The following is a 17,729-nucleotide window of genomic DNA, read 5'->3' on the forward strand; positions in this document are numbered from 1 at the left end:
TATTAATTCAGGGGCATCTAACATAGGATAGGGAACTTGAGGCCTTTTCTATATTAGATAAGTGCACCAATAAATTAAATCAATTTTTAAGTCACTTAGGTTAACTTAGCACAATAGCTATAATAGGTATTATAGCTCAGTGGTTTGAGCATTGGCCTGCTAAACCCAGAGCTGTGAGCTCAATCCTTGAGGAGACCATCTAGGGATCTAGGGAAAATCTGTCAGAGATGGGTACTTGGTCTTGCTGTGAGGACAGGGGTCTAGACTCCATGGCCTCTCAAGGTCCCTTCCGGGTCTATGAGATAGGTATTTATTAAACCCATTTATATCATGCTTGCATGATAAGTTATCAGTTTAGCTACATCAGTATCTGCAATAGTTAAACAGGTGTAAGTACAGTAGAATCCTGTTTATCCAACTGTCCATCATCAAGCTTGCAGCACACAGGTCCAGAAGTGGGTGATCTCTCCTGCAGCCGCTAGATGGCGCTACAGCCTCACACTCTCCCATACTCCTGATTATCCAAAATTTGATTGAAGGGATCTGGCCCTTGTTTGACTTCCAATTACACTGGAGAAATGGGGTTCTGTACTAGGTCTAAATTAGGGGTTTGAACTAGTTCAACTACATTGATATTGGGTAATGTAGGTTGGTTTCTGTAGCAAGAACAGGCAACAGAAAAACTATGCACAAAATGGAACAAGTCACAGTGAATTCATGCATGGTGCAACGTGATGTTTATATGAAAAAGAATCCTGCACTGTAAAAATATGGCTCATCAAGTAAGAGCTTTGTTCAGATTAAACTGTAGCTTGTTTACAAAATAGGCCAAGAACCTGCCCATCCCAAGAAGTCACACGGCTTCCCTCTTTTGGGAACTGGCATCTCTGTTTCTCAGTGTAGCTGCAAGACAAACAGTGGCCATTGTTAGCATCTTTACAATCTTATATGGGGATTTCTTTCAGAAAAGTATAGTAAACTTCCAAGAAAAAAAAAAACTGATTATGTGCACAGCATACCAGTGTTAAGAATACCATTAATTCCTGCTCTATTGAGATTTAAGATTTAACCAGATAAAATTTCTCCATGCCATAATCTGGCAATAGGTGTAGAAGGATTGTGGCCACAGCAATTAAAAAACAAACAAACAAGTCATCTGGCTTACCTTGAGTTAGACAGGAGTTACAAATAGAAGTGTAATAATTTTCTAAATCTGAATAGCTCCGAATGCCAGAGGGGATGACTTAGAGGTCTAAGCATCACATTTAAAACGTTGAGCCTCTCAGTTCTAACCCTTGCAGGGTTGCCGCAGATCATCATTCTGAGGCAAACTGCATACTGTACAAACATTCTGTACAGTTTAGGTTTCAAATGAGACTTGAGGGAAAACCCCCAAAGTCTTGTCTATTTCTGCAGACCCCAATAATATCGGGACACATTTTGCATCAGAAGAGAGCTGGCCTTGTGCTGCACAGCAATTGAATACTGCTATACCAAGTAGTACTGTGTTTCCATGGTATATAATTTGTGAAGCATTTTGGGACTAAGGCTAGGTCTACATTAGAGGGCAATGTCAAACTAAAGGTACGCAACTCCAGCTACATGAATCGTTCCGCGGCATCTCCACTGCGGGGGTTTGACAGGAGAAACTCCCATGGACTCCCCTTACTCTTTTTGATCCATCGGAGTACTGGAGTTGGTGGGAGCATGATCAGCAGTTGATTTAGTAGGCCTTTACCAGACCCGCTAAATCAACCCCCAGGAGATTGATCCCAACAGCACTGATCTCCCAGTAAATGGAGACATGGTCTCAAGGTGCTATACAAATTTAATGTTTTCTAAAAATAGTAAGAAATTACAATTAAAAAGTGAATTAGGCTCAATTAACGTCTCCATAAAATAGCTATATGCAATTCAATTATTTACAGCTAATAATCACAACAATGGAAGACAGTAAAATCAGTGCACATGATTTGCACACTTGGATTCAAAATGGGCTACATCAAAAGTTAGGGGCCAGTGTAGATTTCAGCAGACCCAGGGTCAAGTGATTAAATTAACTTGGGAGTTGTGCAGTCTCAGATCTGGAAAGTTTTATGCATTGTGGAGTGTTAGTAATATTTTTGCAGGTCAGAACTTAGCTGCAATAAAAAAGTGCCACATGGCCTCATGAAGAATATATGATTCTACTCAATTCTCTCAGTTCAATGTTGCTGAAACACACACACACAAATATAGAATTGTGCTTAGAGCACTGATTTCATTACCACTTGTATTGCGTCTATTGGAGATCTCTCAATCCAGGCATACTACATTTCTGGCATATAGGGTGTGTTTCACATGCATAGTTAAAAGATGCTAATTAAAAAAATACCAAAAACCCCATCAGTTCTTGTAGATCCCTTGGTCTGTATAAAACAGGGTTCTGGATGTCACTTGCATCTCAGGCAGCCATCAAGAACTGTGAAAATCAAGATACCTGCTCATTCCGACCTGTGTCAGACATACTGTACAAGCGCCCATGCTCCTCTCACATGCACACGCACATGCCAACTTGACAGAACCAAAACTGAAGCGCTCATTTTTTCTGCCCCAATTGGACACATTAGCAGACTGGAGGACATTTTGCAATGCCAACATGGCAGACACACAACTCTGATAGGAAAAGTCTTTAAACCAGACAGAATATCCACACTGAAGAAACACAGACACCGGGAGCTGTATGCTGCAACTCCCTTCTTTACTTTTAACTAGATAGTCCTCACAGGCAAATTCCTCTTCAGAATATTGTCCAGCTACAAGGCATGAGCCTATTTCTTCAAAACATCTGTCCCTTTCTTAAACTCACCATTAGCTCAAGGAGCTAATTTAACCCGGACTGCAGCACTGCAGATTTTCACTGACCAGAGGGCTGTTTCTAGCCATGATAAAAATTATTTTCCTTTATCGGCTAATCATTCAAGACACTTTATTGCATAGGAAGGACTGCAACAGACTGGCACACCCTGTAAATTTATTGTCTGAACAGCTTTATTTCTCCATCCCACAGAGTATTCATCTCAACTGGAACGTGCAAACCACAAGGCACGACTCATTACAGGTACAGAGAACATTACGGATGAGGAGCAGAAGTCACTGAATTAATGCTAGACATCTTTCTTTACTGTTCTCTCCCACCAAATTTTTTACCTGATGGAAGACTACGGAATGTGTGTTTCCTTGGTGCAATCATCCTCTAGCTGGAAATGCTGAAGAGTAGCTAGCAGAACCAGACAGTAGATGCACATTCCAAGCAGCAATCAAATGACGTATTACTTCACTAATATTCTGCTGCTCACACCATTTCCAAGCCACTGGTCACATTCCTTCAAACTATGTTGAGACAGGCTTTCTGGATTGCTGACTAGTCATCTGATAGTGTTGTCACCCGTTTCAGTAATGGATCTGGCCCCAAAAGAAACTGGTGTCTCATTTTTAACCATTTTTCCCCTCGCATGGTGGATCAGATGAAAGTGGAATTTCACTGTTAAAATGAGTTCCACTCTGAGTAATTAAAGTATGAAACCATCACTAGTTCAGAAAGAATTAAAACCATTCCTCAACTGTGTATGCTCTTGGGTATCTGAGCTGGGAGACAATGAGTTAAATACATTTGAAATAAAAAAAATATTAGCTTCAGTAGATTTCACAATTTTGTTTTTTCGAAGTCTTCTGTTAGGGAACTAAGACCAAAATAGCTCTAGTGTGTTGAGGCAGACACCTTGATTAAGGACTTCAGATTAGCTTGGTTTTCATAGCTGCCAAGCATGCATTTCTTCTGCTTGCGTCAATGGCAACTGCAGGTGTTCGGCACTCTTGAAACTCAGATTGCTTATTCAATATCTAACTTTGAGCCATCAAGTTTGAAAATTCTGGCTATTGGATCTGCCTGGGACCCTGAAGTCAAGTGGGTCAGTGACCTGGGTTCTAATACAGGTCCTGACATTGTGCCTCTACTGACATTGAGGGATTTGGGCACATCAGATAGTACTGTTTCTGTTCCCCATCTATAGTACAGGAGCAATGGTATTTAATATTGTAATAGGAACATTAATATTTAGAACCCCATATCTACTGCAATGGGGCATATCAGCAGCACAAATGTCCACATAATCCATCTTTTTGTCAAGCTGTCATGAAATGCTCTTTGCACTAAATCCACCAAACTTGCCATTTTTCCATCCTTCTCCCGCTGCTTAACTTGTCCACCTGCCATTTTGCCTTCCTTACCCATATCCGTTTTCCTGTGTTCTTTCCACAGGAGTTCAAGAGAATCCTGCACCTGCTCTCAGCCTACTGCTATAAAGAGCGAGCACAAGGGGCAAGGCGAGGGAGATACTTCACTACCAAGGATCTTCCCTCAGACAGGGCAGTAGAAAGGGCTGAAGTGCTGTCTGTCTTAGGCAGTGTAAGGGGAGGAGCGGCCCATTATGCAGAACTCAACTTCCCCAGGAATGGAAACCTGTTCCTGGGTAGCTTCTCCTGCAAAACAGGGGAAGATAATTATTCTGTTTATATTATGGTAACAGGAGAAGCCCTGATGAGGGCTCAGCTGCAAGAGGCCCCGTATACACAAAACAAGACAGCTCCTGCCCCACACCACACACACACACGCTCTGTGTGTATAAATGTCACATACAAGACAAGCAAGAGAGCAGCCCCTGCCTGCGGTGGGCCCCACGGGGCTGGGTAATGCTTACCAGTTAACCTTTACCATCCCTAGTTAGGAATGAACTCAAGAGTGATAGGTCAGGAAACTGGCTCCTAAGATTTCTACCACTGGCACTCTCAATCCTCCAGATACAATCTGTCCCTGAAGGTGTCTGACTGCTTCTCCCAGCAGAGTGTTTCAAGCCTCCACACACAGGCACAGCCTTTGCTCACCCAGACACACAACAAAAAGCTCCCCACTTGTACAAGTGGACTAAAGGCCCGCACTGAAATAGAGCCTCTTTGCAGATGCCACTGAACAAACCGAACACACAGCAAAGGAGAGTGGCTGCTCCAAAGAGTGTACTGTCTATGTAGATAAAGAGTAGGAGAAGAAATACAGACTTGCCCACGGTTACACAGCAGGTCATGTCAGAGCTGGCACAGATCTGAAGATGAAAGTCCCAGTCCTGTGCCCTATCCACTGGGCCATGTAGCCTCTCACTGCTTGAGGTTCTTTACTGAATCAGGGCCATAAATCACAAGGTCTTGTTAAAATGAGGAAGGTCTAATGCAGCACATAATATTCAAGGCTGTAGGTACAATTAAATTCCATTAGCATATAGCAGTATTGAAGCCAGTGACGACAAAAGTTGGAAAACCATGTCTAGAATAATTTCCATCATCTCCCTCCTTTTCTGCTACCCTCTGGAATGCACAAGTGTGAATCTGTGGGGCAGAAGTGGCTGTGCAAACATCCAGACAACAGACTGAAGCATCATTTTCTCAAAAAAATGCAAAATTTCCTCATGATGCTTTGGTTTGGCAGAAGTTCCATGAACTAAAAAACGGGAACATTTTATGAAGAAGATACAAAGAGTAAACATCAGTGCCCACACCCAGCAACAGGCACCCTAGCATTTCACTATATAAGACAACACTTAAAACTAAGCTGGAAATCCAGTTACTTGGACCTAAAGAAAGTATCCTGTAGCTGAACCTGCTTCCTGCACGTAGAGCAAGGAATCTGAAATGGACTGAAACCAAAACCACAGACTTGGAAACGCAGATATTTGAACTCCTTTACATTTATCAGTATTTGAACCTTACCAAGTTAGTTGGACTGCAAACGTGGATCTGGCATTTTGATGTAGATTCATCTCTATTAGCAATATTGATTGTACGCAATTGAAATTGCAAACTCATGCCAGCATTCCCTGGCTGTTTTAATGAGGAAAAATACTGTCCAAATTCCCTGATGACTAATCAAACTGCAACTTCTGCCACCAAATTTTTCCACATTCCACAGTCTCTTGCATACTCTCATCTTCTTCCTCTAAGTTCAGTTTATACATTAGTAGATGAAGTGTCCTAGTTCAGTAGCTATTGGGGCAAGTGGATAATCAAAGTCACATCAAGTCAGGAATCTTTTGTATTGCTTAGATTTCCTCTCTCCCTCCCCTGCCTCCCCAGTGTACTGTCATACCAGATTCCTTTACAACAGCTAGAAAGCAAGAGACAACTAGTGGCTGGACTGCTCCTGCTCTTATGAAAAAACGTAAAATAGAATTTCAGAGCTGGTGGGCTGGGATGCTGCAAGCTGACATTCCAAAAGACACGGACATCACAAAGGAGTTGAACACAGGGAATTAAGGGTACATTTTCAAATGCATCTGAGTGATGTGGGAGTTTGAATCTCATTTGTAAACTTGACATAGATCCTTACCTGCCCTGTAACTTTTGAAAAGGTGATTTAGATGCTTCTGAAAACATTATTCTTAATCTCTAGTCAGAGTCAGGCATAATGAGGCATTTTTCCCCAGTTTAGGCTAGTAAAAGCTGAAGTGCATATTTAAAAAAGATGTTGAAATCTGCCCAGCGCCTATTCACACCGGACCTGCTTCTCTAGCCACTGCTATTAATCCCTCTCAAATTCTTTTAAGACCAATTAGCTTTATCTATGAATTTGGTGCTCTAAGTTAAAGTAGGGATGCCAGGTATCCAGTATTGACATGGACAGTCTGGTATTTTCGCCTCCTATCCAGTAAAAAAATTCAGAAAATACCGGACACCTAAAATGTCCAGTATTTTCTGTTTTTCACCTCTGCCAGGAGGCAAAAATACCGGACATCTGGCAACCCTACGACACACTCAGCTTACCTGGTTCTGCAGGGAAACTGCGATCTTGCTTGATCAAGAAAACAAAATGGCCACCAGCAAAACGCTTAAAGACCAAGGGGAAGCAATGCCTTCCCTGGGTCTTAGTGCTCAACCTCTCCCCTGTTCCTACCCCTATTCTGACTCTGCAAGCACTGAAAGGGCCATGCTGTTTTAATACTGTTTTATTTTATTTTATTTTTTTGCTTAACTCGGAGTCCTTTCCCTCCTCCCCCAACAGAACGTTTTCCCCCAGTGTTGGTTTTTTTTTGTTTTTTGGGGGGGTGGGGGTGGTGGTGTTTGGTATTTTTGGATAAACCATATGGCAACCCTAAGTGAAAGTGCACCAAAATTCTGCAAATTCACAGATAAATAAAAGGTACTTTGCCTCATTAGGTCCAATAGTCTTGAATTTCTGTCTTCCAAAGGATTTCCTCTCTCAATAGGCTTTCCTCATTTGCATCAATTACAGCTTTTCTAAGCACCAAGTAAATCTTAAGAATCAACTTTGCTTGGTCTTACTTCCAATTAGAAGTTACTAATTACAGGCTCTTCCTTGTAGGGTAATTCTTTCCTGATAACTGAAGCACTAATTAAGAGAGATTTTTGCCTCTTCATTTCCTACCCTTTGGAATGCATTTGACAGATGCTGCCAAAACAAGGTACAAAATATCACATAAACTACCCCCAGATGTTAGCATCTAAACTTTGTCAATTTGATTTTGTTTTGCATTTGATTGTATATGTGTTTGGGGGACAGCAGAAACATAGCGGCCCCACTAAGAAAGAGATAAGTGATTCTGTGCTACTGATGTGACATTATGAATGAGTGAAATTAATTTGGGCTCTTTCTGTGCGGTTCATAAATATCAATATATAAACCATGAGAAATTACTAAAAAAAAACCCCACCTTTCTAAACAAGAGTTAAGCTACCAAATGGACCTTAAATAATTATAAGGAGGGTAACAGAGAGGAAATTAAGAAGATACACTATTTCATGAAACTCATTCTTAAATTTCCTGTGTGATGCCAGTCCTGGAGACTCATATGCTCACCATATGAAGATTAGCACGTCATAGACTTAGATTTTAATGAACTAGTGTTAAACACAAAAAAAGGTTCATTTTTAGCAGTGATATTTAAAATAGAACTGCCCCTGAAGCTATGTGCTCTCATGGTTGAGAGCCCACCTCCTACATCAATAGCTCTCAATACCACACACAGAGTTACTCATAATCTATTTTCACAGTGGATTTTAACCTCACGCGGAATTGCCTTAGTTACACACAAAGTTGCTACAAATCTGGGTAAGAAAGAATAACCATATGCAGCCTCTTCAGCAGTTGGGTAACTTTCCTCTCAATAGATATTCCTTTAGTATTTAGAACTAGAAGTCAGATATCAAAAATGGTAACACACATAAACCTGCAGGGGAACTTTTGAACCTGACTGGGCACTCATTAACGGATTTAAAAGTAGACATTTTTCTACAAAGGAATTTCACAAGCCAACTACAGAGAGAGAGAGAGAGAGAGAGAGAGAGTGCAGAATTGACCTTCATATGCAAATTTGACACAGTTTCCCTCGGGCTTAACAAAGACATTAACTATAAAGCCAGTCTTCCTTACATTTATCACACCATCGATATCAAAAGCTAAGTATGGGACACTTCCAGCCCACTCAGCCTCATTAGCACCTACACTACTATTGACAGGTAATTTTTTTCCCTCTTTCCTCTCCCTTCTTTTTCTGTTATAATCCTGATAGTCCACCTTTTTTCTCCACTCTAGCTCATCTGAAGAAGTGAGTTTTGCCCATCAAAGCTCATGATACTATATATTTGTTAGTTTATAAGGTGCCAAAGGACTGCTCGTTTTTAAAGTTACAGACGAACGCAGCTATCCCTCTGATACTTTTAGAACTGGAAGATTTATCTAGCGTTGCTTGGGTCTGTCAAGGCTAGGGTGTAGGAGTCAGGGTTCGGTGTGAGGAGGCACTCACATAAGAGGGTGAGGGGTGCAGGAGTCAGGGCAAGGGGTGGGGGCAGCTGCTGTCTGCTCCCCGGGACAGCTCTTGACTTGCTTGCTGCCTCCCTGTGGTCATTCAGGGGTATACCTGTCCCCTGTGCTTGCTGAGCCCCCACTCCCCATGGTGACTCTGGAGTATGACTGTCCATGCTCTCACAGCCCTCCCTTTCCATTTGATGAGAAACAAATCGCATTCCACACACATTCCATTGGCCTGGCACAATCAAACTGTGACCTTGCTTTAAAGTTCCGATACGAGGAAGCTGCCTACTGAATTTGGCTTCTACCATTCAGCAATTCTTGAACAAACAGACTCACAGATGGACAGACTGACCAACACGCACAAACTCTCTCAACTGTATAGTAGATGAGCCAGACAGTGAAGCACAATATACATCAACGTGTTATGACCAATCCAGTGATTGGCGTTTTTGTTCCTTTCCAAAATAAGCAAAATGTCCACTTTCTTGTGTTATCTTCGTGCCTGCAACAGTCTTGCTCTGGGCTTCATTTTCTTATTTATAACGTGGATAATGCATAATTACATACACCACAGGATTTGTGTTAGGGTGCTTGCATGGTATTCTGATTACAGACAGCTGTACTGATCCTAAGAATCAGTATTATTTCTAGTATGAACATAGCCCTATAACTATATGCATAGTCTCATCATACAGTAATATAGCATAATGTTTTGTCAAGTGACAAAGTCAATGAAAAGCTGGTTCAGCACCGTATGTTGGCATAATTGTAGCATTGTAGTCAACTAATTACCTAACAATTATTTCATTTCTGATACTCAGGCTTGCATAGTAATCTTACTTACAGGAAAAATGCAAATATCATTCATAAATCTTCTTAATAGATCCAGCTGTAAGACCTCATCTCTGGGTAGTAACTTCAGACACTCTCATAAGCTATCACGTTTGCTGTTTCCATGTCAAGCACATACTTCCTCAGCACAAGTTTGATACTCTTATCCACTTCACAGAGCTATTTAGCTGCTGGATAGTTTATCTGCTCCTGTTGTGCTTTTCAGTTTTTCACGTCCATTCAAAGACTATTTTGGTCCACTTGTTATCTATGCTGCTGGTGATACACTCTGCCCACTGCCATCTGTTTCTTTCTCTGTTTTTTTTTTTAAATACACAATTATTCGCTATGCTTTCCCTTCATTGGTTTGCTCACTGCCACGTTCATAAAAATACACTTTTCACCGTGTTCTCTACACCTCCCAAACTTCCACAAATTGCGAGGGATTTTGTGGTGACTGATAAAGCATGTCTCTAGTCAGATCTAGTGCAGAGCGATCAGTCATTAAAATCTTCCTAACTGTACATCTCCCCCCTTCAGTCATGATCTTGATCACCATATTTTTCCTGCTCCCCTCCCACTCTGTGTGCCCACATCTCTTAGGTACTGAATTAGGTGGCCTTTATAGTCCAGCAAAATTATCATGATAGCTATATAAAAATATGCAAACAATTTAAGTATGTCAAGCAATTAAAATACTAAACTGTTGAACAACAGAATACCATTTATTTAAATATTTTTGGATGTTTTCTACATTTTCAACTATTTTTATTTCAGTTACAACACAGAAAAAGTGTACAGTGCTCACTTTACACTTATTTTTATTACAACTATTTGCGCTGTAAAAAACATAGTATTTTTTCAGTTCACCTAATGCAAGTACTATATTAATGTTGAGCTTACAAATGTAGAATTATGTACAAAAACCTGCATTCAAAAATAAAACAATGCAAAACTTCAGAACCTACAAGTCCACTCAGTCCTACATCTTGTCCTCTCAAGCAAGTTTGCTTACATTTGAAGTAAATAATGCTGCCTACTCCTTGTTTTTAATGTCACCTGAAACTGAAAACAGGAGTTCCCGTGGCATCGCTGTAGCCACCATCGCAAGACAGTTACGTGCTAGATGTGCTAAAGATTTGTATGTCCCTTCATGTTTCAGTCACCATTCTGTGCAGTTAATGGGCTCCAAGGCAGTGCAGACAGAACTTTTGAAAGACAATTCCATTCTTTAACAATAATTCAGATGTTTAAAGTGCATTTCTCTTTCCAAACGGCAAATGCAAGAATGAGAAAAAGCTCCCCGCCCGCCCATCCAGGAAATTGTTTTCAAGAAGAAAATGTGAGATATGGGGCTTCACAAAGACAGCCTTACAGCTACTGTAACTCTACTCTGCTCTTTAGAAATCTACGACAGGCTTTACGACCCAGAAAAAAACATCTTTTTTAGAGCATGCAATTTATTATGCATGTAATTGTAGACAATTTTTAAAAAAAGAAACAGCCACAGCTGTGATTAAAACCCCTCTTTTATGTACACTGCATATTTACAAGTAGTCAGTATCCTATGTAGTTTTCTGCTTAGAGACCCACTTACAACTTATTCTTGAAGCTAGCTCTCTTCCAGGATCACAACTTTGCTTCGGGAAAACGGCAGAACTGTTCCTAACCCCAGCAGCAAGTGCCAGCCTACTCCTGGACTATACTCCTTCACTAGTTGCAGCTGGAAACAAGAATTGACTTTGTGATATTGCTGCTTTCATTATTCCCTACTGCTGGGAGGCCTGACTGAAGAGGAGAGAAAGGGCACAGGAAACTGGTCCAAATGTGGCCTTGGGTAAACGCGATTATCGTAAGTGCTCTTCTGTTTTTCAGTTTTCCTTAGTGCCTTCCATTTTTTGGCAAGTATGATAACACTGGCACAGTCCCTTGCTCATTCGTTTCTTTGGGAAGCCACACCTTCACAAATGGACAATATTTCTGATAGGGAGATCAGGTCTGGAGATTAGGTGTAGCTCAATACTCACTACAATACAAAGCCACAGAACTTCTAAGAAGCTTAAAGAAGGTAGATCATACCCAAGTCAGAGCTCAAACAAACAGCCAGGAGCCATGAAAAAATGTCTGTAAAGCATGTAGCACTATTGACATGAGCTCACAGATTCAGGGTTCTAAATCCCAGAGCTGCTTATAACTGCATTTGTAAGGTTTCTAAACCTCAGTGCTGTGCAGTATTCCCTCCCAGGACTCAACAGTAACCTCACTGATGTTCAGATAAATCCTAGCACTCTGAAGTCACTTTGTTGGCAGGCAATTATAAACAATGGTGACTCTCCGACGAGCTTCACTAACATTTAGCTGAACTGCTATCGATCTAAACCGACTACAGCAATGCTGGATGAGAAACACGTTCTTTAACACAGAGCAATAAAACAACTATACATTTAAATTAGTACATTGCTTTTCTAATTGTGTAACTTACCAAGCTTAGTGGCTCCCTCTGGTGGATATTCAGGAAATTGACCCTCAGATGGGACGCTTACGGTACGTCGCAGGCATCGCCCTTTGGTAGATTCTGTCTGTTGTTCCTGTACCCCCTCCACAGGCATCTACAGGAAATAAAAGATACCAAAATCTTTAATTTGTCATTATACATTTCCTTTTATACTCATCCTCAATGAGTATTTAATTTGTCACTGATCTGGTGGTAATATTCAGACAGGATGCAGCTGATCCAACCCTACCACAAAATTCAGGAGGTTATCATCCAGAAAAGGGGAAATAAGTTTATTATAAAAGAAGTGAGCTACCAGGAAATGCAACTATGCAAAGAGACTCGTGCTTAGCACACAGAGGTGCAGGTGTCTGTGCCAAAAAACCACCAAGCAACAAAAAAAACAAACAAACAACCTATACAAGGTAAGTCTTGTACCTGGAAACTGGTTTTCCCATGGCTGAGGACCAAGCGCCATTGGTCTGAAGTGCTATTCATTTCCATATTGTTAAAGTCAGCCTGAAGTTACTAATCAGATTACAAGGCCTCTTAAACGCAAGGCCTTGAGACGCTACAAAAACATGAAGTGGCTGTACTACCAGCTAAGACACATCCTTGTTAAAATCAACAGTATTAGAGGACTGGAACCAAGATACTGGGGTGGATGAATCATTGTTCTGATCAGTATGGCATACAAGGGGACAGGGGAACTTTCAAATTAAGGATGCTACTGATGAAAAGGAGATGGAAAAGGCCTGTAATATTTTATGAATATTATATATACACATCTCTGTGATTGTTAGAGCATTTGATATGATTACTAATGGCTAATGCAGGCTAATTCAGATCTATTCATTGTTAAGGATTACACGAGTTAGCATGCATACAGACAAGAGTGTGCAGACACTTCTGAAAGCCACCCACTTAGCGATAATTAATAGACAACACAGAGAATCAACTATTTGGAAGTTTAAATCGCCCTACAACACAAATTGGTTTGGCCAAGTTCAACAGAGACAAGGAGATTCAGGACTGAAGAAAGTCCGCCCCTAAAGACAGAGAGAGAGAGACTGAGGAACAGCAGGGAAGCAGACTCAGTTCCAGATGTGCGGGGGGGGGGGGGGGGGAAGAGGTGAGAAGGAGGTGGTATTTCTGGATAAGCTTTAGATACATCTCTTCTTGATCTTATGTGCAGATTGTTGTGTTCTAACTAAGGATGTTAAAAAGCGATTAATTAATTAGTTGACAGGCACTTCCGCATTCCTCCATTGAAATGTACAAAAGCCCCTGGGAGGAATGGGGAACTCCACGTACAGGGGCCAGTGGGAAGTCCCGCTGACTCTGGGCTGCACAAGGGTGCCTTTTTTGAAATGCACAAGAGTCCCTAGTGGGGGCTCTTGTGAATTTCAAAGCCATGGAGCCCTGGGCCAGCAGGGGATTCATAGCTGACCCTGGGCTTCACAGCTACCCCTTTGAATCACGCAGAGGCGGCATTTTAAAGGGGCAGCTCGCCACACAGCTGATCTGCGGATCAGCTATGTAGCGACCACCTTGGGGTTTCAAAGTGGTAGAACCGCTATGCGGAGCTGCCACTTTGAAGTACCCCTCCCCCTTTGCTGCCTATCTCATATATTGACTAGTCAAATGAGTGTCCGATAAGCACATGCTTATTAGATAGTTGACTGGTCTTTAACATCCTTAGTTCCAACGAGGGATTTAAGGGTAAATCAGTTTTCACCTTATCAGTATGCTTATAGGATAACTGGTTAAGCGGTGGCCCAGCCTGGCCAGAGGAGGCCCCTGCCCCCAGTGTGGCATGGTGGGCTCAACCTAGCATGGATAGAGCAGCTCCTACCCATGATGTGGTGTGGCGGACCCTGCCTGGCTCAGAGCAACCTCCTTCCCATGACACAAGTCTCTGCCTGGCCCAAACAACCTCCACCCATGGTGTAGTGGGTCCACCCAGCTGCAGCAGCCACCTGGTGTGGGATGCTGGTTAACTGCTTACATATATTTATCGGTTAACTTTTTTAAACTGGATTTTACATCCCTAGTTCTAACCCTTTGCTTTCGTGATGCTCTGTTCTGATTATTAAGACTGAATACTCACTTTGCAAAGATTGTTGTGTGTCACTATGGACACAATGGTTACAGCTCTTGAAGAGAAAACTGGCAGGACTCTAATGCAGTCAGGTATGCTGAGGAAGTCAGTTCACACGGTGCTACACCACAGGGCCCATTCTAGAGTCAGGGAGGAATCCCATAATTTTCCCAGAAAGATAAAAGCAATAGGGCTTCACCTGCAGCATTACACTTAGAGATGCTGAAAGTGCATTTAGCCCTGAACTATGGCAACTGGTTCCCCTTATTGGACTACCTCCTACGATATGGAGACGGCTAGTAATATTTGCATTTTCACTTGCTTATATATTTCTAATATAATGCACTATTTTCAGTTATTTCCTCAAGTTTCACTGACTAAACTGAAATCTTCCATATCTAGTTTCTTTGGAAGTTTGAGAAAACTTTTGAGCTGTTATATACAAAAGGAGAGTGAACAACATTACACTTTTACCTCAACAAGTTCTGGCAACCTCTTTCAGCAGCTCTGCAGGTGAAATGACTGTAGCTAGAAAACTGAGGTTTTAGCAGGGCAACAGCCTTTGTCAGTGGTTATTAAGTGCTGTAATGAAAACTGGTGGAGGTTTGACAATTAGAAAACACTGGAAAAAATTGCAGACTTCAGACATGGACAGCAATTTTTAAAAATTTTTTTGAAACAATAACTCCGAAGGAGACCAAGCCTCACAGGGAAGTGCACTAACAGCGTACCAGCAACCTGTTTCCCCCACCTTTTCCAAATGATTTATTTTATAAATAGTCTATTAAAATTAATTATGAGACATTAATTCTGCACTGAAAAGTCAAGAAATGCAACTTATTCTCCCTTCTTGTGCATATGGTATTGAGATAGTCTTTAACTGCATGATCACATCATATTTCACATTACACACGGGATCATGCAATTTTTTTCCTACAGCCATAAAGAGTATCTTATAATTTGTGGAGTGAAGAACTCAGGTTCATTCACCATGCAACTGGTGAATGATAAAGGCATAAATGGCTTTTATTGTCCCTATCTGGCATAACACAGGGAAATAGTAATATCAAAAAATATTAGTCATTTATAGGAAAGGTATATAAAATATGCATGATACATTGTGCTATTTGAGAAATGCATGTGACCATTTAGTTCCAGACTGCACTTTAAGGACTCAATTTTAGCCCTGGCATTTCCTGACTTTTTAGTACTTAATCGTGTAATATTAATATTTATCTTAAGGTCTTTTTTAAAATGTAATTTGATACCATGCTTGTCTGTTGCCTCCTTCAAGCATTGCTCATTTTTTTTCAAAGTAAGTGACTCAGCTCTCTCGTGGACATCAGAAAGTGTTAGTAATGTAAATGGACACTAATATTTTTGGTTTGTGTCATATTCACTCAATCAAGATCAAATATTACATTTGCAATTTTCATTTGCAGACACCAGTTAGGTATTTTTTATACTTGAATGCTTTTTCCGTTCTTTCAACAACCTATCTCTGAATCATTTCAGATTGCTCTTGCTGAATGCTACATACAATAACTTCATAGTAGCCTGTGCCCTACTCCGCTTAACCTCAGATACACAGCCTACTGATTTGTGACAACTATCCTTTTAGCAGACATGCATCACTATTTTGGTTCTAATTCTGTAGTCAATGCAATTCTTTTGCCTGTGAGCTTCCCTAAGACTAGACTGCTAATTAGCTCACAATGCTGACATAGCTCCTTCTCTCCACATACAGCTTCTCTGCACTTTTGTTTATTCTTCTCACATCAGACTCACTATTTTTATTTTTACACGACTAACCCTACGAGTGCTCAGATCCACCAGTTGAGGCTAGTATGCCTGCATCCATTCTGCCAGCTAAGCAAAGGCAGGCAGGCAGTTGGATAGTAGGCTTCTCATTTCTCAGAGGCTGACCTTCCAACAAGGTTTCTAATCTATATTCTTTATTAGGAGGAGATACAAGTTTCCGCAGCTATGCCTAAGCTCAATTTTCAGCTATGTTATCAGTCTGTGCCCTAGAGGGGGTTATGGCCAGCAGAAGGAGCTATAAGAAAAATAAAAAGGACAGAAAATTATCTCTGCAGAAATGCCTGAGCCAAAATTTACCTGGCTTATTGGTTCATGTTGGGTGCTGATACCAGACAGGTGTAATAATAAGTGTCTTACCCAGTAAATCTTGTGATTTTTGAGAGTTTATTCAATGCTTATACAATAGTTTATCAAATACTCTCTTATAATACTTTACCAGCTCTGCATCACATTGAATATATTATTCAGCAACCAGTGAAATCCATCAAATAGGACCATTTTGTCCCAGATATAAAACACCCAACAGTTGCCTAAAATGTGATGTTTTTTAACTAGAAACAAGGTTCCCAACTTAAGATTGGCACTGATCACTCCATGTATATTCAAAATCTTTAGCATGAAAGTCAGCATGTCCATCCCAAAAGACAGGAAATCTTTTCTGGAAGTATCAATTAAACTAAAGTTGAAGTACAATGTTTCCAGGAAAGGCAAACTCAAGGAGTCTTAAGACTATAATTAGTTCCTCATATGGATACAATTTCTCTCTCTTTTGCTCTAGTTACAGAGAATTCTTAGCCAAGAGATTCTCTTGAGGCACTTAACATTGCTCCAGAGAATAACTGCCCCTTTTTTCCCCACTGTGTCAAGTGCTCTACTATCTGTATATTGACCAAGAGCCACAGATAAGTAGGAAGTCTAAGTGTAGCCCCATTAGGAATAGCTTGCTTGATGACCCAAAAAGCTGTACATTTCAGAGATCTAAGTTCCTGATACCCCAAGCAGCTAATATCTTTCACATGAAATTAGAAACTGTACATTTGTCTGTCCAATGAATCAGATCTATGCCTCTTAGTGAACAATGTCTTATTTCTCCAAAGAAATGTCTCATCTGATGATATGCCCTAAAACATATGAAATGAGATGTAGTAAACATCATCAGAGAATGTATCATACAGAAACTATAGAGGATGTTTGCTTGTTCTCTCTACATTATTGTTGCACTATGGAAGCTATAAGAATTTTACCATGCCAGAAGAGAAAAGAACAAAGATACAAGTGTGACGGGGTGCGGTCACAGACGACCCATTGGGATTTTTCCCTGGTGTGCGGATTATGCCACTGATACCTGCCTTCTTGTTCTCTGGAACTCCCCATCACCCTGTCCTGCTGGGCTAGATTCTCTGGTCTCCCCACAATAAGGCACAGAGTTGGGGTGACTACTCTCCTGCAGAGCTACACAGACACTGAACCACTTCAGCTCCGGCACTGTTCTATGGCACAGCTCCCAGGAATACAACCCTCAAAAGGGGTCAAATTCCCAAATAAATCTGTGTCTCTGTGAAAAAGTTTTACACAAAGAAAGCTCATGAGGAAGTTCACCCTCTTTATCAATGAAAGAGAAATAT

General features: G+C 41.0%; 1 protein-coding gene across 10 annotated transcripts in view; it reads right to left on the minus strand.

The window, feature by feature from the left end:
* RASAL2 (RAS protein activator like 2) overlaps window positions 1–17,729 on the minus strand; it is a 248,542-nt gene that overhangs the window by 106,526 nt on the left and 124,287 nt on the right. For all 10 annotated transcript variants that reach the window (XM_075936872.2, XM_075936874.2, XM_075936873.2 and 7 more), the window contains one exon: window positions 12,171–12,297. In XM_075936872.2, coding sequence (XP_075792987.1) covers window positions 12,171–12,297 — 127 coding nt within the window. The remainder of the gene's footprint in view (window positions 1–12,170; window positions 12,298–17,729) is intronic.

This window comes from Pelodiscus sinensis, chromosome 9, assembly GCF_052426305.1.
Source record: "Pelodiscus sinensis isolate ZL-2025 chromosome 9, ASM5242630v1, whole genome shotgun sequence".
In the NCBI taxonomy this organism is placed as follows: Eukaryota; Metazoa; Chordata; order Testudines; family Trionychidae; genus Pelodiscus; species Pelodiscus sinensis.